General features: G+C 73.2%; 2 protein-coding genes across 5 annotated transcripts; one reads left to right on the top strand and one right to left on the bottom strand.

Annotated features, from left to right (window-relative positions):
- Window positions 1–601: 601 nt before the first annotated feature.
- On the bottom strand, window positions 602–2,589 carry RDH8 (retinol dehydrogenase 8). The gene is given in 7 exon segments (XM_062598327.1): window positions 602–826; window positions 902–1,006; window positions 1,008–1,086; window positions 1,194–1,287; window positions 1,359–1,538; window positions 1,618–1,779; window positions 2,484–2,589. Coding segments are annotated over 7 exon segments (951 nt in total).
- A 1,175-nt stretch (window positions 2,590–3,764) lies between these two features.
- Window positions 3,765–22,355, top strand: COL5A3 (collagen type V alpha 3 chain). 4 transcript variants are annotated; one of them, XM_062598382.1, is made up of 66 exons: window positions 3,765–3,891; window positions 5,232–5,399; window positions 5,851–6,064; window positions 6,133–6,295; window positions 6,972–7,094; window positions 7,243–7,389; window positions 8,004–8,153; window positions 8,235–8,291; window positions 8,367–8,408; window positions 8,498–8,560; window positions 8,651–8,725; window positions 8,821–8,904; window positions 8,983–9,039; window positions 9,128–9,181; window positions 9,264–9,317; window positions 9,412–9,465; window positions 9,578–9,631; window positions 9,709–9,762; window positions 9,836–9,880; window positions 10,064–10,117; window positions 10,263–10,307; window positions 10,803–10,856; window positions 10,941–10,985; window positions 11,060–11,113; window positions 11,202–11,246; window positions 11,375–11,428; window positions 11,523–11,567; window positions 11,674–11,727; window positions 11,898–12,005; window positions 12,079–12,132; window positions 12,217–12,270; window positions 13,171–13,215; window positions 13,796–13,849; window positions 13,929–13,973; window positions 14,059–14,112; window positions 14,189–14,242; window positions 14,320–14,373; window positions 14,452–14,559; window positions 14,694–14,783; window positions 14,877–14,930; window positions 15,095–15,202; window positions 15,321–15,428; window positions 15,790–15,843; window positions 15,970–16,023; window positions 16,253–16,360; window positions 16,491–16,544; window positions 16,715–16,768; window positions 16,871–16,924; window positions 17,044–17,097; window positions 17,278–17,385; window positions 17,539–17,592; window positions 17,893–17,946; window positions 18,163–18,216; window positions 18,371–18,424; window positions 18,588–18,695; window positions 18,893–18,946; window positions 19,034–19,087; window positions 19,201–19,308; window positions 19,420–19,473; window positions 19,734–19,769; window positions 19,910–19,963; window positions 20,170–20,413; window positions 20,630–20,742; window positions 20,940–21,008; window positions 21,111–21,347; window positions 21,554–22,355. In XM_062598382.1, exons 1-66 carry the CDS (start codon window positions 3,834–3,836, stop codon window positions 21,698–21,700), a joined length of 5,190 nt encoding a protein of 1,729 aa, XP_062454366.1. In that variant the 5' UTR covers window positions 3,765–3,833; the 3' UTR covers window positions 21,701–22,355. The 4 variants fall into 4 exon arrangements, with proteins under 4 accessions (XP_062454366.1, XP_062454365.1, XP_062454367.1 ...); XM_062598381.1 differs by having other exon boundaries at window positions 8,220–8,291; XM_062598383.1 differs by lacking the exon at window positions 9,709–9,762 and having other exon boundaries at window positions 8,220–8,291.
- Window positions 22,356–23,942: the final 1,587 nt, after the last annotated feature.

The raw sequence follows: 23,942 nt of genomic DNA, 5'->3' as shown, positions 1-23,942 counted from the left end.
ATTCCAGGTTTCTTATTCCCCTGATTCCCCACATTCCCCCATCTTGTTCCCCAAAGTCCCTCCTTCCTTCTCTAAAGCTTCCTGCAGTTCCCTACCCCCTCCCCAAGTTCCCCAACCACCCCTGGTCCCCTAAGTCCCCTCCAGGTCCCCTAACCCCCCTCCCCCCGGTCCTCTAAATCCCCTGCAGGTTCCCTAAATCCCCATCTGATTCCCTAAATCCTCTCCAGGTTCCCTAAACCCCTCCAGTCCCCCTAACCCCCCTCCAGGTTCCCTAAAGCCCCTCTCAGCCCCCTAAATCCCCCCTCCCAGGTCCCCTAAAGTCCTCCGGTTCCCTGAATCTCCCCACTCCCCCCCCCAAGTCCCTTACAGCCATCCCTGGTCCCCTAAAGCCCCTCTGGCTCCCCGAAGCCCCAGAGCTCCCCTCCTCCCCCCACCCCCCAGGGTCCCCCCAGACCCCCCTCACCAGTGACTCCCTAAAACACCCCTGGACCCCTCCTGGGACAGGGACTCCCGTCCCGCCGGGGCGCGCTCCCCTCCGCGGTGGCCGTGGCCGCGGTGGTGGCCGTGGCCGCGGTGGTGGTGGCCGCGGTGGCCGCGGCGCTCACGCCGGGACGACCCGGCGTCGGCAGCAGGCGCAGGTGAGGCACCGCAGCGCGGCCATGCTGAGCTGGAAGAGGGTGCCGTAGCGGAAGAGCAGCCGGTAGTAGGTGCGCACGGACAGGTCCCCCGAGGGGTCGGCGTACTTGAGGGCCACCAGCGGCGTGTAGAGGCGGTTGGTCTGCGTGCGGAAAGCCGGGCGCCGGGCCCCGACCACACGCGCCACGGCCTGCGGGCACGGCGGGGCTCAGCGCCGGCCCCGGGGACCCCCGCCGCGGCCCCCGGCCCCCGGCCCGGCCCGCACCTCGGCCACCGCCGTGGGGCTCTGCCCCAGCGTGGCGAAGATCTCCTGCGAGGCCGGCAGGTAGACGTCCCTGAAGTACCGCACCGTGGCCGCGTCGGCGCCGGGGGTACTCGCGCCGCGACACCTCCTCCATCAGCTTCAGCTCGAAGTCGGTGTTCACGGGGCCCGGCTCCACCATGGAGATGCTGCGGGGCCCAGGGCGCCGTCGGGGCCGCGCTCCCGGCTTTGCCCCCGCTCTCGGCGGGGCGCGGAGCTGCCGCCGGCCCGGTCCCCGCTGCCCCCGCGCGCTCACAAGACGTTGAACTGCAGCAGCTGCACGGCCAGGCTCTCGCAGAAGCCCTCCACGGCGAACTTGGAGGCGGCGTAGACGTCGTTGAAGACGATCCCTGCCGGCGGAGAGGGGCTGAGCTCGGGGGGCCCCGCCGCCCGCCGCCCCGCCGCCCGGCCCCCGCCTCACCCTGCAGCCCCATCACGCTGCTGATGACCACGATGTGGCCGCTCCGGCGCTGCTTCATGTCGGGCAGGACGGCCTTGATCATCCGCACGGCGCCGAAGAAGTTGGTCTCGAAGAGGCGCTTCATCTCCTCCACGCTGATGCTCTCCACGGGGCCGATGTGCCCCACGCCGGCGTTGTTCACTGCGGCACAGAGGGGCTCGCCGGGCCGCTGCCGCCGTTGCCGCCGCCGGGCCGCCCCCGGCCCCGCGCCCCGGCTCACCCAGCACATCCACTCGGCCCCCGGGGATGCTGCCCATGCACTCGGCCACCGAGCTGTCGCTGCACACGTCCAGGCGCTGGATGCTCAGCGTCCGGCCCAGCGCCGGCCCCGCCGCCTCCTCCAGCTTCTCCTTCTTCCGCAGGTCGCGCATGGTGGCGATGACTGGGGGGGCGGGGAGGGGGGCAGCGGCACTGGTGGCCCCCGCCACCGCGCACTGCCCCACTGCCCCGCGCCCGTCCCCGCTGCCCCCGCGCCCGGGACTGAAGGTCGCAGGGTCAAGCCGGGATGGCGCTCCTTAAGCCGCTTGGGTAACACAGCGGATAATCCGCCCCCCTCTGCGGCTAATCGCCCCGCACCGGGCAGCCCCGGCGCGGCGAGCTGCAGGCGCGCGTGTGCGCGGCGCTGTCGTGTGCGGGGTGCTGCGTGTGCGTGCGTGCGTGCGCTCCGCGCCTCGGCGTGCGCTGCGGTCCCGCGTGCACGGCGCTGTTGGGCGCAGCGTTGCACCCGTGTGCGCCCAGCGTGTCCCGTGGCCGTCCCAGCCCTCACGCTGCCGGCGAGGGGTCTGCGCGCCGGCTCGGAGTCATGTTGTGGCCGCAGGAAGAGGCTCTGGGGCTGCCCCACAGCACCCGTGTCCCCCCGCCCCGAGCTGCCCCTGCACGAAGGGGTTGGCGCCAAGGGGTGGGAGAGGCCGGCGGGTCCAGACGGGGTGAGCATCAGCCCCAAAGCCCGCACCCCTGCTGGGCCACCCCGTCCTGGGGGGCTCCTGGCCCCTTCCCGCCGTGCCGGTGGGGAGCAGAGGCCCCTTCCCGTCCCGTCCTCCCCCCCGTGCCCGGGGCGGCAGGGCCGGGCCCCTGCACGCTCCTCACCCTGGAAGCGGTGCTGGGGGTCGTGCGCCAGGCGCACGGCGATGGCGAGGCCGATGCCGGAGGAGCAGCCGGTGATGAGGACGGTGCGGGGCGCGGGGCTGGCCATGGCTGCGCCGGCCTCGGGTCCAAAGGCTCTTATGAGATCAGGACCCGGCATCACGTGGGGGCAGGATCAGCCGCCGCGGGCGGCCCCGGGGAGGGCACAGGGACGCGGGGCTTCGGCCCGCTGCCCCGCACCGCCCGCCCCGGGCAAGGCCGCCCGCAGGGAGCCCCCGGCGGGGCACGGGGGCTGGGGCCGCGGCATCCGGAGGGCGCCCACAGCCCCCCACGGCCCCGGCCGGCGCACAGCCCGGCTCGAGCAGCCTGAGGGGCTGGGACGAGGCAGCTGCAGGGTCGGGGAGGGGGTCCGGGCCGCCGCGCCACGGGGCAGGGGCTCAGCCCCCCGGGCCGGGGGCGTCTGCAGCCCCGCTGAGCCTGGGGGCCTGTTACTGCAGAGACAGCAGTAAATATTTGCCAGGAAATGGAAAAATGGGTCAGTGGATCAGAGCCGAGAGGCTGTGAGTCAGGCGATGAGGCAATGGGGGCGACTCCGGCCAGCCGGGCCCTGGGGGCTCCCGCAGCCCAGAGCCGGCTGCACTGCCGGCTGTGGGGCCTGGTGCCCCCGGGAAACCACGCTGCCGTGGGGCTGCCTGTGGGGCTGGGGGTCCCCAAACAGCCAGCCTCACCGTGGGACCAGGCACCCCCAGTAGCTGGCCTTGCCATGGGGCTAGGAATCCCCAAACATTTGGTCTTGCCATGGGGCCGGGCACCCCCAAGAGATGGCCTCGCTATGGGGCTGGATGCCCCCAAACAGCCAGCCTCGCCGTGGGGCCGGGCACCCGCAAGAGCTGGCCTCACCGTGGGGCTGGGGGTCTCCAAGAGCCAGCCCTGCGGTTGGGACAGGTGTCCCAAGATTGTCGGCTCCACTGTGGGGCTGAACACCCCCAAGAGCCGGCCTCACCGTGGGGCTGGAGATCCCCAAACACTCGGCCTCGCCGTGGGGCCGTGCGTCTCCGAACAGCCCGCCTTGCTGTGGGGCTGGGAGGGGGGTGGGCGTTGCAGTGGCTCCCCACAGCCCCCCGGGGAGGGGGGAGACTGGGCCGGGCCGGGGGGAGCTGCCGGGGGCCGGGCCGGGCCGGGCCGGGGGGGGCTGCGGGGGGCCGGGCCGGGCGGGAGGCGGGGGCGCCCGGCGGGCTCGGCCCTCCCCGCCGCGCCGCGCCGCGCTGCGAGCAGCCCCGGCGAGTCTGCGAGCGGCAGGGCAGGGCCGGCCCCGCGCTCCCGGCTCCGCGCTCCGCGCCCCGCGCCCCGGGCATGGAGCGGCTGCTCGCCCTGCTCGCCGTGCTGCACGGGCTGCGCCCGGGCAGGGCAGGTAACCGCGGCGGGGCGGGGGGGGGGGCGCGGCGGGGGGGCCCCGCGGACACACGTTCCCACGCCTGCGGCGTTCCCACGTCCGCGCGCGGCGCCGCCCGCGCCCAGCCCGCGCCGCGCCGCTGGGGGGGGGGCTTGGCGTCGGGCTCCTGCCGCCCCCAACCCCAGCCAAGCGGAGGGGGCGCGACGGCGGCCGGACCCCACGCGTGGGTCCCCTCCACCCGCAGTCCCCGGGGGCCCCGCCGCCTTCAGCACCACGGACAGGGCCTGGAGGGCCCCACGCCGCCCCGCGGGGACCGGGGGTCCGGGGGGGGGGCTCCCCGGGCCCCCCCGGACCTCGTGGGTGCTCCGGGCCCCACTGCAGTGCCTCTGCGTGCCCGGACGCCTGGGCCCCCCCGGGGCTGGTGGGGGGTCCCAGACTCCGTGGTCCTCTCTCTGCCAGGCCGGGGGGGGGGGGCTCGGGGGGTGGCGGACTCTCCCCCTTGTCCCAGTCCCGGGAGCTTTGCCACATCTCCACTGAGCCGGGACGAGGTGCCGGGGGGTTATTCCTGGCGCTGCCGCCCCGATCCCTGCACCCCGACATCCGTGGGGCACGGGGAGGTTGGGCCACACCGGGGCTTCCCTCCTGGGGGGGGCAGTTGCTGGTGTCCCCCATGCACGCCCGGCGTGCGGCGGCCGTGAGCCGGCCCTTCCCCGGGGAGCCCGGCAGGAAGCCGGACCCACGCGCCGGGGTCAGGAGGGCCTGAGAGACGTCCCGGCCGTAGCGGGGTCAGGCCGTTCCCAGCACGGCCCCCACGCGCGGCCCCTGCCTGGCGCGCGGGTGGGAGCGTGGGGAGGGGGCAGGGAGCCCCCAGCAGCGCTCCCCCGCCCGGCCGCCCCTTCCCGGCCTGCCCGGACAGGCGTCTCCGGCGGGCGGGGGGAGGCCGGGGGCCGCCGCGGGCGGGGGCCCCGCGCTCTCTGATGTGCATGCGATCCTCTCCCCCGAGCTGCACCCCCCGCACACCTGCCTGCGCCGGGATTAACACTCCCTCCGCGCCCGGCCCCGGGCAGGCACGTGCAGGGCCCCGGGCAGAGGGGTGTCGGGGGTCTCCCGCGGGCGGCAGAGCCCTGCGGCCCCGCGGGGCGCCCCGGCACCCCGGGGAGCAGAGCCTGGCCGAGGTGGGCCGGGGGCGGAGGAATGCAGCGAAGGAATCCGGCTGCCGCGGGCCGGACCTTGGGCCCACACAGCTGCCTGGCACCGGGCCGGCCCCGCTCGGCAGCACGCAGGCAGGGGGGTGGGGACGCGGTCCCCGGCCGGGAGCGCCGAGCCCGCCGCCCAACGGCTCTCCGCTCGCCCCGCAGCCATGCCCGTGGATGTGCTGCAGACCTTGGGCGTGCAGCACGGCCGCGAGGGCATCTCCGTCACCACCGGGATCTGCGCCCAGCGCCCGGGGGCCGACGACCCCGACTTCGCCTTCCGCGTGGACAACCGCACCCAGCTCAGCGCACCCACGAGGCAGCTCTTCCCAGGTGTGCCAGGAGCTGCTCCGGGGGGACAATCCGTCCTGGGGGTGCAGAACTGATCTCTGGATGCAGAGCTGCTCCCAGGGGACGATCCGTCCTGGCGGTGCAGAGCTGCTCCCAGGGGATGCTCCGTCCTGGGGGTGCGGAGCTGCTCTCAGGGGACGATCCGTCCTGGGGGTGCAGAGCTGCTCCCAGGGGACGATCTGTCCTGGGGGTGCAGAGCCCAGGGGACGATCCGTCCTGGGGGTGCGGAGCTGCTCTCAGGGGACGATCCGTCCTGGCGGTGCAGAGCCCAGGGGACGATCCATCCTGGGGGTGCGGAGCTGCTCCCAGGGGACGATCCGTCCCGGCGGTGCGGAGCTGCTCCCAGGGGGATGATCTGTCCTGGCGGTGCAGAGCTGCTCCCGGGGGACGAAGCAGCATTCGGCCTGACGGTCCCTCCTTCCCCCCGGCGCAGACGGCCCCTTCCCGGAGGACTTCTCCATCCTGGCCACGGTGCGCGCCCGGCGAGGCGGGCAGGCCTTTCTGCTCTCTGTCTACGACGAGCGGGGCGTGCAGCAGCTGGGCCTGGAGATCGGCCGCTCGCCCGTCTTCCTCTATGAGGACCAGGATGGGCAGCCGGCCCCGGAGCAGTATCCCGTCTTCCGCAAGGTGGACCTGGCCGACGGCAGGTGAGTGCCGGGGCTGGAGGGGAGCAGGTGCCCGGCTGCCCCGGCTGCACTAAGCCCCGCGCCCGCAGGTGGCACCGCGTGGCGCTGGCCGTGGAGGGCAGGAACGTGTCCTTGCTGGTGGACTGCCACCTCCTCGTGACGCTGCCCCTGGAGCGGGGCCCCCAGCCCCTCGTCAGCACCGAGGGGGTGACGCTCTTCGGGGCTCGGCTCCTGGACGAGGAGGTGTTCGAGGTGGGTCCCCCCGTGGCCTCCCTCCCCAAAGCCTCCCCGCTGGTCCCAGCAGTGGGTGCAGGGGATGTGGAGACCCGGGAGCTGCCGGGGGACGGGGATCGGCCGGGTCGTGGGTGGCCAGCAGCGGGCCCGCTCGCTCTGGGCTTGCTCCTGTTCCCCTCCCCATGCCTGTGGGTCAGCCTCTTTCCCACTGGGAAAGGCCTCCGGCCACATTCCTGCCCGCTGAGCTCTCCTGCTGCAAAGGTCAGGGCCGCGGGCGAAGAGGCGGCCGGGTGCGCGGGCTGAGCTCCCCAGGCCCTTCTCCCCGGCGGGCGAACAAGGGCACGTTTGTCTGCTCCTCTCCGCGGCGCTGCATCCGGGGCCGGGGCTGGCTGCCCCGAGCCGTGCACGGATCCCGCTCAGAGCGGTGCACGGATCTGCCCCCATCCGTGCACAGCCCCTGCTCAGCACCGTGCACAGCCCCATGCACAGCCCCATGCACAGCCCCTGCTCAGCCCCATGCACAGCCCCGTGCACAGCCCCATGCTCAGCCCCATACACAGCCCAGTGCACAGCCCCTGCTCAGCCCCCTGCACAGCCCCGTGCACAGCCCCATGCTCAGCGCTCTGCAGACTCTCGAGCTGTGTGCGTGGCCACGGCCCTTGCGCCATCCCCTTTAGCCTCCCCTGTCCTGCAGGGCGACGTCCAGCAGCTGCTGATCGTGGCCGACCCCGCGGCTGCTCACTCCTACTGCCAGCTCTACATGCCAGGCTGTGACCAGCCCCTGCTCTACCCGCTCGTGGCCCCCTTTCCCGAGGAGGTAGGTGCTGAGGTGGGAAGAAGAAGGGCCGGGGGCTCCGGAGGGCCTGCGGGGATGCTGCCGGGCTCGGGCCGGCTGCAGCGGGATGCTGGCACGCCGCACCGGGCGCCCTGCTCCCGTCCCGCTGACGCCGCACCACCCCGTGCAGGGCGGCCCCGAGGCCACGGCCGCCCCACGTCGGAAGGGCAAGAAGGGCAAAGGGAAGGGCAAGCGCAAGGGCAAGGGCAAGAAGAGGAGAAACAAGGAGCTGCTGGAGCAGCAGGAGGCCCCGGTGCCCTCCGCCGCGGACGACCAGGTAGGGCGCGACTAACCCGCCTCTGCGGCTGCAGATGGGGCTGCGGCGTGCCTGGCTCCGGGCGCGCCGGCTCCGAGCGTGGGCTGAGGCAGAGCCGGCCGCGTCCCGGAGGAAACCCCCGTGCACGCCGTGCTGCCTGCGGCAACCCCTGGCCTGCCGGCCTTGGGGCGCCTGGGGTGAACGGGCCCCTGCGCGCCGGGGGCCGAGCTGTCCCCGGAGCTTGCGGGGGCGCCCGGCTGCAGACCCCAGCGCAGAGCGGCGGGGAGCCCCTGCCGCCGCCTTGGCCCCCCTTGGCCCTGGAAGCGCGTCGTGGCCGCAGCTGGAGGCGCCGGTGCCGGCCAAGGGCGGCCCGGGGGCTGCGGCCCCTCCTGCCGATGAGTCAGCCGCGGCCCAGCCGGCACCGGAGAGCCCCGGCGCGGCAGGAGGGCGGCTGGACTCCAGGTGCCGCCGGGAGCCGGCGGCCGCCCCCGCGCCCGGGCAAGGGGCCTGCCCCGGAGCGGCGTTCCCGGGAGCAGCCGTCTGCCGAGCCCCGGAGCGCGGGACCCCCGCGGGCTGCGCCGTGCCGGGGAGCCCCCTTGCCGCCCCGCGCCCCCCAGCATCGCCCCCTCCCTTAGGGCGCTGGCGAGGCCACGCTGCCGCGGGAGGCCGGCAGCGCGGAGCCGCCGGCGGGTGGCGAGGACGACGCCGGCGAGGAGTCCAGGCACCGGGAGCGCTTGGCGCCGGCCGCGCGGCCGCTGGAGCAGCCGGGGACGTGGGTGCCCCAGGTAGGGCTGGGGAGGGGGCGCGGGGGGAGCCGGGGCCGCGCCGCCGGCGGGCCCCACTCCCCGCAGTCTCCCGTCTTGCAGGAGCCGGGCACCAAGGGCGAGAAGGGCGAGAAGGGCGAGGCGGCCGCCGTGGAGCCGGTGAGCGGGGCCGCTGGTGCGGGCCGGGATGCCGGGGCCGCCGGTGCGCACCGGGCTCACTCTCTCCTCCCCTAGGGCCGGCGGTTTGTGGGGCCGCCGGGACCCCCGGGCGCTGCGGTAAGGAGCCGGGGCCGCTGCGGGGAGGGGGTGGCACGCGGGCTGGGGGGGGCCGCACCGGCACTAACGCCCCGTCGCCTCCTCCGCAGGGGGAGCCGGGTGCCCGGGGGCCGCCGGGGCCACCGGGGCCGCCGGGAGACCCCGGAGAGCAGGTAGGGTGCCGGGTTGAGGTGGGGGGCAGCCGTGCCAGCGCCCCGGCCCGCCGGCACGGGGGTGCTGACGGCCGCCCCCTCCGCCGGCAGGGCCCCGCGGGACGGCCGGGGCTGCCGGGATCCCATGGGAGCCGCGGCCCGGCGGGGACCACGCTCATGCTGCCGGTAGGCGCCGGGACGCGTCCGGCGGGGACACGCGCCGGCTCTCGCGGGGGGCCGGGCGTCCCGGGGGCTCCGCTCAGCCGCCGGCACCCCCCCAGTTCCAGTTCGGCGGAGACTCCCCCGAGGGCCCCGCCGTCTCCTTCCAAGAAGCCCAGGCCCAAGCGGTCCTGCAGCAGGCGAAGGTGAGGGTCCGGCGCCCGCCCCGGCCCCTCCGCCTGGCTCCCGCTGCCGCTCAACCCTCTCCCACCCTCTCTCCCCAGCTCGCCATGAAGGGCCCCCCCGGCCCCATGGGGCTCACCGGCCGCCCGGGACCGCTGGTGAGTCCGGTCCCCCCCCCCCGCCCCGACGCGCAGCACGGGGCGCCCCGGCCCTGCGGCGGCTCCCCGAGCTCTCCCCTTTCCCCAGGGTCTGCCCGGACACCCCGGCCTGAAGGGCGACGCGGGAGACCTGGGGCCGCCGGTGAGTCCCGCGGCGGGTGGGAGGGCGGCTGCGGGCCGGGGGTCTGTGCCCGGCCCCGACGCCTTCCCCTTCTCTCTGCCAGGGCCCGCGGGGGCCGCCAGGGCCGCCGGGGCCGCCGGGCAAGCTGGGCAGGCGGGTAAGTGCTGCGAGCCGGGGTCCGCGCCGCCCCCCTGCCCGTCCGGGGGGCGCCCGGCCCTCGGCCCCCTCCCACCCCTCTGCCTCTCCCGCAGGGCCGCGCTGGAGCTGACGGCGCCAGGGGCCTCCCGGGAGAAACCGGACCCAAGGTGTCATGCGCGGGACGGCGCTGGGCGCCGCCGGGGGGGTCCCTGGGGGTCCGGGACGCCCAGGGCCCCTCTGCCCCCCTCGACGCGTCCCGACGCCTCTCCCGTCCCGCAGGGCGACAGGGGCTTCGAGGGGCTCCCGGGGCTGCCGGGCGAGAAGGGCCAGCGGGTAAGTGGGAGCGGGCTGCGCCCCGTCCCGGCGCCGCCGGCCCGCCGCCCCGAGCCCTCACCGCCTCTCTGCCGCAGGGCGACGCGGGGCCGCTGGGCCCCCCGGGCCCCCCCGGCCGCAGAGGCGCCCAGGTGAGCAGCGTGGGAAGGGGGGCGGCAGCGGGCCCCTGCCGGGACGCGCTCAGCTCTGCTCCGTCTCCTCCAGGGCCCCGACGGGCTGCCGGGACCCCGCGGGCAGCCGGGGGAACCTGTGAGTACCTGCGCCGCGGGGAGCAGGGCGAGCCGGGGCTGGGGGCTGCCTTTCTCCCCCGAGCTTTCTCCCCGGGGGAGAGATTTCCGGAGAGCTCTGGGCTCTCAGCTGCCTGCGAGCCTAGGGGCGCCGGGTCCGTGGGGGCTCGGCCGGCAGCGCTGACCCCTCCGTCCTCGGCCCTAGGGCGCGCGAGGTCTCCTCGGCTCGCGTGGCTCCCCCGGACTCCCCGGACCACCGGTACGAGACCCCCCACCCCGTCCTTGTGTCTGTCTGTCCATCCTGGCGCCGAGGGGACGTGCTGCCGGGCGCGTTGCCCGGGCTTGGCATCACCCTCGGCACGGCGCCACCTCGGCCCTGACCCTCCTCCTCCCTTGTCCCGCAGGGCGCTGGCGGCATCGACGGAGCACCCGGGCCTGAGGGCAGCACGGTGGGTGCGAGTGGAGCCCCACTGGGGAACCCCACCTGCGCCAGACAGTGGTGGCGTGGGATGCTCCTGGGTGGGAGAGCAGGATGCTCCTGGGAGGGGGCATGGGATGTTCCCAGGCAGGGGTGCGGGATGCTCCCAGGTGGGAGAGCAGGATGCTCCTGAACAGGGGTGCAGGATGCTGCTGGCAGGAGGGCAGGATGTTCCCGGGCAGGGGTGCGGGATGCTCCCGGGTGGGAGAGCAGGATGCTCCTGAACAGGGGTGCAGGATGCTGCTGGCAGGAGGGCAGGATGTTCCCGGGCAGGGGTGCGGGATGCTCCCGGGTGGGAGAGCGGGATGCTCCTGGGTGGGGGCGTGGGATCCAGCATCCCCACTCCCACGTGAAGCAGGAGTGTGGCAGGGCGGCTGGGGCTGTGGCGAGGCTCTGGCAGGAGGGAGGTATCCGGGCATCCACAGCGGGCTGATGTGCCCCGATGGGATTTCTCCATCACCTCCAGGGCATCCCGGGGGAGCCAGGCCCGCCAGGACAACAGGGAAACCCGGGTCCGCAGGTAGGTGTGGGGTGTCCCAGAGGGGCTGGGGACTCAACTGCTCTTTCGGCACCTTCCCAGCGCCTCCGACCTCTTCTCTCGCAGGGGCTGCCTGGCCCCCAGGGTGCCGTGGGGCTGCCAGGGGAGAAGGTGAGCAGGGTGCTAGGGCGGGTGGCGGGGGCCACGGGGGCCCGTGGCGCCCAACACCGCCTCCTCTCGCCCAGGGCCCGCCAGGGAAGCCGGGGATGCCGGGTGTCGCCGGGGCCGAGGGGCTGCCAGTGAGTAGTCATGCAGGGCGGTGGGGTGACGCGGTGGGGAGGGGTCCTGGGACCCCGTGCGGGGCTCACCCCTTGCGCCTCCCTGCAGGGCCACCCTGGCCGAGAGGGACCAGCTGGAGAGAAGGGCCTCCAGGTAAGCGGCCGCCGTGGGAAGGTGCTCAGCCCCCCATCATGGGGCGGGGAGGGCACACCAAGGTCCCCCCCCACATCCAGCTTGGACAGGGCTGGCTCTGGCTCTGCTGATGCTCTCTGCACCCCCAGGGCCCTGCGGGCTCCCCTGGCCCCGTCGGCTACCCGGGACCCCGTGGGGTGAAGGTAAGCACAACCCCCCCCCCCAGCCCCTGCAGTGGGGCCAGGCCATGCCCCCCCAGCGGGACCCCCTCCTCCCGGCCCCTCTGTGTCTCTGCAGGGAGCTTTCGGCGTGCGCGGCCTGAAGGGCAGCAAAGGCGAGAAGGTGAGGGGGGGCAGATGGGGCGTGCCCCCCAGGACCGGGGTGCTGGGTGGCTGCAGACTCCTCTGCGTGGGGGTCTCGGCCCCCCCCAACCTGTGCCGCCCTTCAGGGAGAAGACGGATTCCCTGGCTTCAAGGGGGACATGGGGTCGAAGGGCGACAGGGTAAGCGGGGTCCCAGGGGGGCCGCGGGGGGCATTTGCACCCCTCGGGTCCCCCTTGCTCGGGGTCTGCAGGAGCCCGGCGCTGGGTGCGCCATGGGGGGGCTTGGGGGCGGCGGGGCGCGAGGGGCGGCCGGGCGGCACGCTCCCCGCGCCGCCGCCTTGCCGTTGCAGGGCGACCAGGGCCCGCTGGGCCCCCGGGGCGAGGACGGCCCCGAGGGGCTGAAGGGGCGGACGGGCCCCCCGGGCGCGCCGGGCGCCCTGGGCCCCGCCGGCGAGAAGGTGGGTGCCGGCCCCCCGCCCCGCGCCCGCGGCGCCCGCCGCCCGCCGCTCAGCCCCGCTCTCTCCCCCGCAGGGCAAGCTGGGCGTGCCGGGCCTCCCAGGCTACCCCGGACGCCAGGGCCCCAAGGTGAGCACGGGGCGGGGGGCGCCGGGGGGCTCCGGAGACGGGCTCCCCCCGGCCCCGGGCTCCAGCCGCTGCTCCCCCCGACAGGGCTCTGCCGGCTTCCAGGGCCCCGTGGGGCTGGCGGGAGAGAAAGGCAAGAGGGTGAGTCGCCGCCTCCCGCCCCGCCGTCCCCCCTCCACGGGGGTCCCCACATCCTGCCCCACTGTCCCCCCCCTGTGTCCTGCCCCATGTCCTGCCCCGCCATCCCCCTGCGGGTCCTTCACATCCTTCCCCGCTGTTCTCCCGTGGGTCTCCCACATCCTGCCCCTCCGTCCCTGCCCCACCGTTCCGGGAGCCAAAGAGGGGCTGGGAGAGCAGAGGGACCCAGGCGTCCTGGTGCTCCCACCATGGCCCGGGCTCCAGATCCCGTGCGTGCCCAGACCCCTCTGGCCCCAACCCGTGTCCTCCCGCACACGTGCTTGGGCACAAGTTGTGGGGGCACGAGATACCCCGTCCCTATAGCGGGGGCACAGTGGTGCACAGCAGGAGTGGGGGCAGGTGCAGGGTGGGTGCAGGGTGGGGACGGGTGAAGGGTGGGTGCAGGGTGGGTGCATGGTGGGTGCAGAGTGGGGGCGGGTGCAGGGCGGGTGCATGACAGGTGCACAGTGGGGGTGGGTGCAGGGTGGGTGCACGGTGGGAGCACAGTGGGTGCACAGTAAGTGCAGGGTGGGTGCACGTTGGGGGTGGGTGAAGGGTGGGTGCAGAGTGGGTGCACGGTGGGTGCACGGTGGGGGTGGGTGCAGGGCAGGTGCACGGTGGGTGCAGGGTGGGTGCACGTTGGGGGTGGGTGAAGGGTGAGTGCAGAGTGGGTGCGCGGTGGGTGCACGGTGGGGGTGGGTGCAGGGCAGGTGCACGGTGGGTGCAGGGTGGGTGCACGGTGGGGGTGGGTGAAGAGTGAGTGCAGAGTGGGTGCACGGTGGGTGCACAGTGGGGGTGGGTGCAGAGCAGGTGCAGGGTGGGTGCAGGGTGGGTGCAGGATGGGTCCATCTCGCCTCCCCGCAGGGCAAGGCCGGCCAGGCTGGGCAGACGGGACAGCGAGGACCCCCGGTGAGCGCAGCGGCCCCCACCCCGCCGGCCCCACGCTGGGGGCCGGAACCACGCGCCCACCCCGGGGCTGCCCGTATCCCGTGGTGACTGCCCGGGACCTGCTGTAGCCATGGCAACCACCTTGGGGCTGGCTGTATCCCATGGCAGCCACCCCGGAGCCAGCCATATCCCACGAGGACCCAACCCTGAGGCCTGCTGTATCCCATGGCAACCAGGCCCTGGGGCCCATCATTTCCCGCGGCAGCCAGGCCCTGGGGCCTGTTGTTTCCCATGGCAACCAGGCCTCAATCTTCTGCCCTGTGTCCCATGGCACCCAGCGCGGGGCCTGCTGTAACCCGTGGCAATAGTGCCCAGGGCCTGCCGTATCCCATAGCAACCACCCTGGGACCCGGTGTCCCATGGCAACCGAGCTCTGGGGACTGCTGTATCCCATAGCAACCACCCCGGGACCTGGTGTCCCATGGCAACCGGGCCCAGGGGACTGCCATACTGCGCGGCATCCAGGCCCCAAACGTCGGCCCCGGGCGCCGTGCCGGGGCGCCCGCCCGGCTCGCGCGCCCTCACGCCGCTCTCTGCTCAGGGCCTGCCGGGGGAGCGCGGCCTGCCCGGCGCCACGGGGACGCCCGGCCCCAAGGTAGGTCGGCGCCCGGGCGCCGCGGGGACGGGCCGGCGGGTCTCCGCCGCCCGCCCTCAGCCCGTCTCTCCCCACCCAGGGCGATGCTGGCCACGATGGGGCCCCCGGCGCCGCAGGGGAGAAGGTGAGCGGGGGACCGGGGGGCGGCGGGGCCGGCCGCCATCCCGCCGCCCTCCCGCCACCCACGGGCTTTTCCCTCCGCCCCGCAGGGCCCCCAGGGCGCGCAGGGCCCCAGCGGGTTCGCCGGCGCCAAGGGGCCCCCCGTAAGTAGCGATGCCTCGGGGAGCGGCGCGGTGGCCGCCCCGCGCCGCGGCCGCCCCACTGACTCCGCTCCCGCAGGGCCCCGCCGGGAAGGACGGCTTGCCGGGACACCCGGGGCAGCGCGGAGAGCCGGTGAGGGGTCCCTGCCTGCCGCGGCCGCCCCGAGGACGCCCCCCGCGCTTCCCCGCCTCAGCCCCTCTGCTCCGCAGGGCTTCCACGGCACAACGGGGCCGCCGGGCCCCGCCGGCGTGGTGGGACCCCAGGTGAGCGGCCGGGCGCGTGTGGTGGCGCCGGCACTGCCCAGCGCCGGCCACCCCGGCTCAGCCCGCTCCCCGCCGCAGGGCAAATCGGGCGAGACGGGGCCCGTGGGAGAGAGGGGGCACCCAGGCCCCCCTGGCCCCCCGGGGGAGCAGGGGCTGCCCGGAGCCGCCGGCCGAGAAGGAGCCAAGGTAGGAGCCGCCGTGGGCCAGGAGCGCGGCTGCCCGCCGGGCTGAGCCGAGGGTGCTGACACCCCCCGCTCGGCCCCATGGCGGCAGGGAGCGACGGAGCCTGCCGCGACCTGCCCCCCCCCTTCTCCTTACAGGGAGACCCCGGCCCGGCTGGCGTCCCCGGCAAGAACGGCCCCCCGGGCATCCACGGCTTTGCTGGCACGCGGGGCGCGCCGGGAGAGACGGTCGGTGCCGTCCCAGGCTCGGACGCAGCCCGCTGCGCTCCCCGGGCGGGGAGCGGGGACGAGCGGGGCCCTGACCGGCCGTCTCTCCGGCAGGGTCCTCCTGGCCTGAAGGGTGAGGAAGGCCCCCCCGGCCCGCCCGGCCCCACAGTGAGTGCTGAGCATCGGGGCGTTCCGGGCTCGTGCGGAGTTTTGGGGTCCCCCTTGCTAGGGGCTCCCTGGGGAGCAGTTTCGCCACCCCGGCTGGCGTCCTAGTTGATAAAGAGTGAGTTTTCCTTGGCGAGGAGGGAGGATCCCGGGCCTATCTCTCCTAGGGTTCCCCCGGCGAGCGAGGCCCCACCGGGGCAGCTGGAGGCATCGGACTGCCGGGCCGCGGGGGCGCGCAGGGCCCCCCCGGCCCCACCGGAGAGAAGGGCTCCCCGGTAGGTGCTGCAGCCTCGGCATGGTGGGGCGCGATGCAGGAGGAGGTGTGGGGCAGGGCTGGGAGCAGCCGGGAGCCTCCCGTGGGTCCCAGCCAGCCCCGCTCTCTCCCCGCCGCAGGGCGAGAGGGGCCCGATGGGCCCGGCCGGACACGATGGCATCCAGGGCCCTGTGGGGCTGCCGGGCCCAGGCGGCCCCCCCGGCCCGGCAGGAGAAGACGGCGACAAGGTAAGTCCGGGGCAGCAGCCAGCCCCCAGCGACGGCTCCTTTGCGGAGAGGAGATGTGCTGCGCCTGGCTGCTGACAGCCGGGGGAGGTACCCGGGCCGGTCCCCTTGGAGAGGGCCGGTTCCTGCGGCCGCTTCCTGGCAGCGGGGAGCTCCTGGGCAGCGGCGCGTCCATGTCCGTGCCGGGCGCTGGCAGGTTTCCTTGGCAGTGCTCCCCAGGTGGAGGCAGGTTTCCCTGGTGATGGGATTTCCTTGGCCACGGTTCCCCGGCGATGGCAGCCTTCCCTGGCCGCCAGCGCTCCCTGGCCACTGGTCCCCGGCAAGGGCGGCTGCGGGGTTTCACCGTGTCCCTTTGCCGTGGCAGGGCGAGATCGGGCCGCCCGGGCAGAAGGGCAGCAAAGGCGACAAGGGCGAGGCGGTAAGGGCCATGGGGCTGGCCAGCCTGTGCGGGCCCGGGGGCTGCCGAGGGCCAGAGCGCCCCCGGGGACGGGAGGCGTTCGGGGGCCGCTCTGAATGATGCGGATGCTTCTGCCCCCTCCCCCAGGGCCCCCCAGGACCGACAGGAATCCAGGGGCCTCTCGGGCACCCCGGCCCCGCGGTGAGTAGCTGGACACGCTCTTCCCACCCAGTTCATCCCCCCCCACACCCCGAGCCCCACGCTCAACCAAGAGACCCCGAATGCAGCGCTTGCTGCTCCCTCCAGCAGCACGAGCATCCCCCGTCCTGCCCCGTCTCCCCGCTTAGCCCCTTCCCGCCTGCACGCCGAGGTCCCTGTGGGGCAGGCGATGCCTGCGGGGAGGTGCTCACCCCAAGCTCGCCCTTGGCAGGGAGCGGACGGGGAGCCCGGGCGCCGCGGGCAGCAGGGCATGTTTGGGCAGAAAGGAGACGAGGGCTCGCGGGGCCACCCCGGCCTCAGCGGCCCCCCGGGCCTGCAGGTAAGGAGCAGGGAGCAGGGCTGGCTCTGCAGGGCTGGCGGGGGCTGTGGGCGGGCAAGGGGGGGCCGGGACAAGGACTCCGCGCGGCGCCAGGGTGGCTCTGCCCTGCCAACCCACGCGCTCCTCGCAGGGCATGCCAGGCCCACCGGGCGAGAAGGGGGAGAACGGAGACGTCGGCCCCATGGTAAGGAGCCCCCCGCGGCTCAGCTGCCCACCTCGGCGCCTCCCCGGCTCCCCAGACCTCGCCTACTCCCTCTGCCCCACTCCACAAGCTCCCTCTCCCGTGGGGGCCTCGCAGCCCCCCGGCTCAGCAGTCGCTTTCCGCGGTTCTGACCCGCCCTGTGCTCCCTGCAGGGCCCCCCCGGCGCCCCGGGACCGCGCGGGCCCCAAGGACCCAGCGGCGCAGAGGTGAGCATGGCCGTGGCGCTTGGCTGCCGGGCGTGCAGGGTGCCAGGCCGTGGGGCAGGCTCTGGGCTTTGCCCTGGGTAACCCCTGTCCTCACATCTTTAGGGCCCCCAGGGAATGCCGGGCGGCGTGGGGCAGCCAGGTGCCGTGGGAGAAAAGGTGAGCCCACGTTCAGTGTGCGTGGACCGGGCAGAGCTGCGCACTCCCCCCCACCCCGCAGCGCCCGGCAGCACCCGGGGCACGGCCGGCAGGTTTCCCTCTGCTCTTCTCCCGCGCAGGGTGAGCCAGGCGAAGCAGGAGACCCTGGAGCCCTGGGGGAGCCCGGCCCGCCCGTGAGTGTCGCAGGGCATCTCTGCGAAGGCAGGAGCATCGGGGTGGGGAGGAGGAGAAGCTCGATGGAGTGGGGAGCAGGGAGCGGGTCCCGCTCTCCCCAGGCACGCGGAGCTGGGCCAGGGCTGCGGGTGAACACCGTGTGACCCGGGCTACGCCCTGCTCTCCCCATCCCTCTGCAGGGTGTGAAAGGGGATGTGGGGGAGAAGGGGGATGCAGGACAGCCAGGAGCAGCTGGCCCCCCTGGCAAGAAGGGGCCCCCAGGAGAGGATGGAGCCAAAGGCAACTTGGTGAGTGCAGGAGTGAGGTGCGGAGAGGCAAAGGGAGCCTGCCCTGAGATCCCTTGCACACCTACCCACAGCCCCTTTCCTGCTCCTGCTCTGCTCTCCTGGTGCGCTGCAACTCTCTTCCAGCCCCGTGCTCATATCTCCATCTCTCTGCAGGGCCCCATCGGCTTCCCTGGAGATCCCGGCCCCCCTGGAGACCCCGGCGTGCCGGTGAGTAGCCCCAGTTGGCCCGCTGGAGGGGCCGCAGAGCAGAAGCAGCCGCAGCCTGGAGGCTGCTGGCGCTTCCCCAGGCTCGGAGCCAGCACTTGGAGCTCCCGTGCCATGGGCTGCCCCAGGCGCCGTCACCCCGGTGCCGGCAGGGGCCGTGGGTTGAGCAGGGGGCTGGGGGAGCCGGGCGCCAGGGCTCTGCCGCTGTGCTGCCTTGCAGGCGCTGCCCTGCCGCACCCCCCTGCAGAAAGCCTGGGGGGGCCGGGGCAGGTGGGCGAGCGCTCACCCCGTCCTGTGCCGCAGGGCCTGGACGGCGCTGCTGGAGAGAAGGGCGACAGCGGGGACCCCGGCCTGCCGGTGAGTGGGGCACCTGGGGGTGTCAGGGCCATGAGGGGGGGCTGCGATCCCCCACGGGGCTGCAGGGCTGTGGCTGACCTGTGCTGCTCCCCGGGGTCCTCGTGCACCCCTTATCCCCCCAGGCCTCTCCGTGCTTCCCCCAGTGCCTGCTGCGGGACCTTTTTCTTCTCTTCCCCCCTCCCCAAGCTGCCACTGACCAACTCGGGTTTGTTTCAGGGCCCCCCCGGTGCGTCAGGGGAGCCGGGGCCCCCGGGACCCCCTGGACGGAGGGTGAGTAGGGGAAGGGGGCGAGGACGGGGAGGGAGAGCACAGGGTGAGGTGGGAGGGGAGCAGTGCTCTCTGTGTCAGGGGGCAAGCGGGGCTGCTCCAGGCCGGAGCGCTGTTCCCAGGGCCCAGCTCACACGCTCGCTGTCTCCTTGCCCAGGGGCCAGCAGGGCCAGCTGGGCGCGAGGGCCGTCAGGGCGAAAAGGGTGCCAAGGTAAGCCGAGGCTCTCCAAGCCTGCTCCCCTCGGGGAGGAAAGCGCCATGCCTCTGCCAGCCCGGGGCAGAACCCGAGCCCTCCCAGACACCGCCGGCAAGCGGGGGCCAGGCCCCTGTGCCACCCCAGGCCCCGCTCAGATGCTCCATGCTCGCGTTCCCAGGGCCAGCCTGGCACGGAGGGGCTGCCCGGGAAGATGGGCCCTGTGGGGGCGCAGGGCCCTCCAGGGCGGCCCGGCTCCGAAGGTCTCCGTGGAATCCCTGGTCCGGCTGTGAGTCCTGGGGGGGGTGTGGGGGTGGGGCTGTGGGGAGGGCCCGTGAGGCACACCCCTACAGCAATGCAGGGCTGAGTGCATGCCCGAGGCCCTGGGCAGCCAGGTGCCCACACGGCGTTGCCTTGGGCGCTGAGCCGCTGCAGGCTGGATTTTGGGGGGGCTCATGCCGCTCTCCCACGCTGTGTCTTCTCCAGGGTGAACAAGGTCTGCTGGGAGCCCCAGGACAAGCAGGACCACCCGGCCCCCTGGTAAGTCAGGGTGAGTGAGCCCTGGGGACCCTGGTGTCCTGGCTGGGCTCAGTCCGGGGAGCGTGACTCCCTCTGTGCTCCTTGCAGGGCCCTGTGGGCTTGCCTGGCCTCAAGGGAGACCCTGGCCACAAGGGAGACAAGGTAAGGTGAGGTGACGGTTGCGCAGGAGCTGGGGCTGGGGTGCCCCTCACCCCAGACTCGCCCCCACACCTGGTCCTGGGGAGGAGGCTGCCTGACACTCCCTTCACCCCCAGGGCCACGCGGGGCTGATCGGGCTCATTGGACCTCCAGGAGAGATGGGAGAGAAAGGAGACCAGGGGCTGCCAGGCATCCAGGGTCCCCCAGGACCCAAGGGAGACCCTGTGAGTATGTGGGGTCTCTCCTGACATTGAGGCTGGACAGCAGGGAGAGGAACAACGTACTTGGCAGGACACAAGCCCTGGGGACAGGGCTGATGCTGTCTCTACCCGCAGGGTTTGGCTGGACCCACAGGTCCCACCGGCCCCCCAGGACCCCCTGGGCTCTCGGTGAGTAGCTGCCTGCACCATCCAGGTGCACCAAGCTTTAGCTGAATGTCATTCTGCTCATCCCAGGATCGTCAGTCTGCCCTTAACTCCTCCGCAGTCCTGGAGGGGGGGATTCTCTCCCCAGGACTGGTGAAGGGGGCAGAGGGGACCGAGGCTCACGGGAGGGTCGAGGGCAGCTTCCCCAAGCTGCATAACCACCTCACGCCTGGGATCTGGTTGCTCCCAGCCAGCACCCCTCTCCTGTCTTCTCTTTCCCACAGGGACCCTTGGGCCAGAAGGGCTCCAAAGGCTCACCGGTGAGTGCCGAGGAGGGGACGGGACGGGGAGCACGAGCAGGGCCATCTCCTACCGCATCCCTAGGGGAGCTGGGGAGCGAGCAAGGCACTCGGAGCCTTCTGGGCTGGTTGGCTGATTGCCCATTCCTCCTCTTTTGCAGGGTGCGCTGGGTCCCAGAGGTGACACGGGTCCCCCTGGGCCCCCAGGGCCACCGGTGAGTGAGAGGTGCTTTGGGCACAGAGACAGACAACGCCCTGCCTGGGTCCTGCCAAGCCCCCTGTTCCCCCTTTGCCTCTCCCCTCCGGGGACGGCTCCTCCATCCCCAGGCCCCCCTTGCTGGCGCAGAGGCTGGTCCGGCCTTTCTCACGCAGCTCTGCTCCCTGTGTCTGCTGCTCTCACCCCTCTGTGTGTCTGTCCCAGGGCCGCCCAGCTGAGCTGCTTGAGCCACTTCCCTCGAGCAGGGCCAGGAAGCGCCGGCAGGCTGTGGACAGGGCTCCAGGGGAGCAGGGAGCCCCCTCAGAATACGAGGGGCTGGAGGAGGTGTATGCTTCGCTCAGCTCCCTGCGCACTGAGGTCGAGCAGCTGAGACGGCCCCTGGGCACCCCCGAGAGTCCTGCTCGCGTCTGCAGGGAGCTGCAGCTCTGCCACCCCCACCTCAAGGACGGTGAGGTTCTGGAGGTCCAGGCTGCAGGACGGAGAGGGAACGGTGGAAACACCTCCAAGGGGGGTGGGACTGGGGCTTTCCAGACCTCTGCCCCACGCCAGGTGCTGCACGTACAGCATGTCCCTGGGGAGGGGGCCAAGGCAAGTGCAGAGCCCGCAGGGAGCTGATCCGTCTGTCCATCTGCCTGCCTGCTGACCTCCCTGCCCTCCTTCCCAGGCGAGTACTGGATTGACCCCAACCAGGGCTGCTCCCGAGATGCCTTCCGGGTTTTCTGTAATTTCACGGCTGGCGGCGAAACCTGTCTCTTCCCTGATAAGAAGTTTGAGGCTGTGAGTTGAAGCAGGGATCAAGAGGGCTGGGGTACGGCAGTGCTGGGTGTCCAGATCTGTGCTCCAGCAGCCTACTGGGCTGGGGAGCCCCTGAGATTGGGGGGGGAGGGCGGGCTCAGGGCATGCTGCACCCCATGCTGCAGGGCGCTGGGGTTAGAGACGCTCTCTAACACCTTCCCCTCCTCTGTCACCCCCAGGTGCGGCTTGCTGCCTGGAACAGGGAGAAGCCGGGAACATGGTACAGTACCTTCAAGAGGGGCAGAAAGGTAGGAGCCTGGGGGTTACGCTCCATCCTGGGGCAGAAGGGAAGAGGCACCCAGTGCGTGGTGTCGGGTGGCTGCATCTCAGCCCCTGTGCTGTCCTCCCAGTTCTCCTACGTGGACGCAGATGGGAATGGGGTGCCCGTGACCCAGCTCACCTTTCTGCGTCTCCTGAGTGCCAGCGCCCGCCAGAACTTCACGTTGAACTGCCAGAACGCAGCCGCCTGGTATGACGCTGGTGCCAGCAGCTTCGCCCGCGCCCTGCGCTTCCGTGGGGCCAACGATGAGGAGCTGGGGCACGGCCACCCTGCTGCCCTCATCCGGGCCCTCCGCGACGGTTGCCAGGTGAGGCAGCCCAAACCCCACTGCACCCTGCCACCCCCCTACACGCAGCCCCTTCATCCCCTTCCCCACCCCGTATCCCCTCGCAGTTGGAACCACCCCTGTCCCTGTTCACCCGCTTCATCCTAGCTCCCCTGGCGCCATGTCTGCCAGGTCCCGGTGGGTCTCTGCCCCGGGGTCCTATCCCTGAGCCTGCCCCATGTCCGCAGGGACGCCAAGGCCAAGAGCGGACAGTGCTGGAGGTGGCCTCGTCCCGCGTCGAGCGGCTGCCCCTGACGGACGTGGCCATGGCTGACTTCGGAGACGCCAACCAGAAGTTCGGCTTCGAGCTGGGCCCCGTGTGCTTCCTGGGCTGAGCGTGGCCCCAGACGGCGCGCGGGCAGGGGGCTGCTCCGCCGCCTCTCACGCCAGGGACAGTGACCCAGTGCCTGCCCTGGCACACTCAGGACTTGGAGCTGCCGCTGCGCGCCCCCCTCCTGCCCCTCTTATTTATACTGCCGGCTCCCAGGCGGACGAGCTGGGGCAGGGCGCCCCGGACTGTCGGGAGTGGGTGCGAGCCGGCGCCCTCCCCATGGTGCTATGAAGCTCCCCGAGAGCCCCCTTAGTGAAGCACTGGACATGCCCTCGGCACGGCAGCACTGCGGCACCACTCGCCCAGCCCCATGGGCGCCGGAGCACTGGGACCCCCGTGCAGCCCTCTCCCCAGCCCTGCAGCCCTGCTGCCGCCAAGTCTCTGCCGTCCGTCGTGGCTGTGCCTGCCCATGGCTCCACGTACGAGCCAGGGCTGCCTCCTCCGTGCCTGCAGCTGCTCGGCCGCTCTGCGGGAGAGCCCCACTGCACCGGGGGACTGCGCCCCGGCCGGCGGCAGCAGCTCGGGAGCTGGGGTGTGCGTGGGGCTGGGCGCAAGGTGCAGCCCCGCTGCCCAGCCCAGCGCCCAGCTCTGTGCTGTTCAGTGTCTTGACCCCAGCGCCTTGCGGTCGCTGTACCATAAACCAACTGTATTGAACCTCCCACCTCGCCTGGTGCCACTCTGTGCCCCATGCCCCAGGCTGGCACCCTGTGGGTGCCAGTCCCCCATCCCAGCACTCTGCTCCTGCCTCAGATCTCTGCTGCTTTCCATGGAAACAGGCAGTGCCAGGCCTGGCTGGTGCCTGTGGACCCTGCCAGGATGCTGCAGTGCCCAGGGGCTGCAAGGCACAGCACGCATAATGCGTGTGGGTGCGTGCGTGGTGCATGCAGCAATGGCCGTGGTGGGCCAAGGAGGGGCACAGGCTGCCCCAGCACCACTGTCCTGGCAGCAGCTGCACAAACACCTTTGGCCTTGCTTCTGCAGCCGCCCGGGCTGCCTGCCACGCCGTGTTTGCAGCACGGTTGGAGATGGGGCTGGAATCCCCCGCTGGCCCGGGACGCTGGGCTCATGGGCGGCCTCAGGCGGATATGGCTTCTCCCTTTCTTTTTTCCCTCTTGCCTTGGTCAGAGCAGCCCCATCTGCAGCTCTGACTTCCAAGATCATTCTCCCGCACGCAGGATGCCCAGGTTCCCCCTCAGTCCTGCTGCTGGTGGCCTCCCCGCTCCCCTGCCTGTTGCTCTGAGGGGGCCTTGTCCCCACTGCACATCCCGAGCGTGGGCTCAAGGTGCCCAGACCCTGGGACCAAGGTGGCTGGACTTGCTCCCGCTGCCGCCTACTCAGTGCCCGGCCTCCAGCAGGCGGGCAATAAGGCGCTGCGAGGGAAGAGGCAAGAGGTGCGGGCGCTCCTCCCCTCCTTTGCCTGGTACCACATCCCTCTCCAGTGGCTGGCTGGCAGCCCTCCTTAACCCTGACCACAACAGACGCGTGTTGAGTTGGGGCCGGGCAGCTCAGCATAGGCTGGGGAGCATGGCTGGCAGGAGACGCAGGCGATGGCGAGGCCAGGAGCACGGCTCTGCCCCAGTCGAGGGCCATGCCGCTGTCCGCGGGGCAGGTAATTGCTGCTCTGCTCTATGCGGAGTGTGGCACAGCAGTGGGTGCCCAGGCCGAGGGTTTCCCAGGCCGCAGTTGGTGTGAGTCTCCCCTCCAGTCACTGCTGTGGGGCCTCAGGACCCCGTTTGCACGAGAAGGGGGCATGCGAGGGGATGTTTGTGCAGCTCTCAGCGTGTGGAGGCCCTTCTGCCCCTGGCCAGCCCAGGGCAGGCTGCCCCTGCACAGGAACACGTAGCGTGGCATCATGGTGGGATGGGGTGGGGGACCGGGAAGGCTTTGTCCCTGGGGGGCTGCTTGGGCAGGGGGGCTGGAGCACCCGACGCGACGGCCCCCACTCTCCTTGCACGAGGCTGCCAGCAGGGATCAGGATGCGATGGGAGTGGACTTTGGTCCCGGGACAGCGGTCCCGCCCCCCGCCACTGATCCCAGCGCGGGTGCGGGAAAGCCCGGCGAGTGCGTTCCCAGGCGTCCTGCCGCCCCGCTGCCCGCGGGGGGGGGACCGGGCCGCCCCCGGCACCCCGGGGCCACGCTGCCCGGCGAGGGGCGCCGAGAGCCGGCTCCCATCCTGGGCCCGGCCCGGCCCGCTGCTGCCCGGTACAGCTCGGTCCCCGCCGGCGCGGCGCGGCTCGGTGCCGCCC

The sequence above is a fragment of the Rhea pennata genome, chromosome 33 (assembly GCF_028389875.1).
Source record: "Rhea pennata isolate bPtePen1 chromosome 33, bPtePen1.pri, whole genome shotgun sequence".
Classification (NCBI taxonomy): domain Eukaryota; kingdom Metazoa; phylum Chordata; class Aves; order Rheiformes; family Rheidae; genus Rhea; species Rhea pennata.
The sequence above is the reverse complement of the archived record's forward strand: the minus strand, read 5'-3'. Positions and strand labels throughout refer to the sequence as shown.

Coding starts and splice junctions, on each gene's coding strand:
- COL5A3 (XM_062598381.1), top strand. CDS start 3,834: ATGGAGCGGCTGCTCGCCCTGCTCGCCGTGCTGCACGGGCTGCGCCCG. Junction 9,040..9,127: donor CCGGCCGCCCGGGACCGCTG/GTGAGTCCGGTC, acceptor CCCTTTCCCCAG/GGTCTGCCCGGACACCCCGG. Junction 18,947..19,033: donor CAGGACCACCCGGCCCCCTG/GTAAGTCAGGGT, acceptor TGCTCCTTGCAG/GGCCCTGTGGGCTTGCCTGG.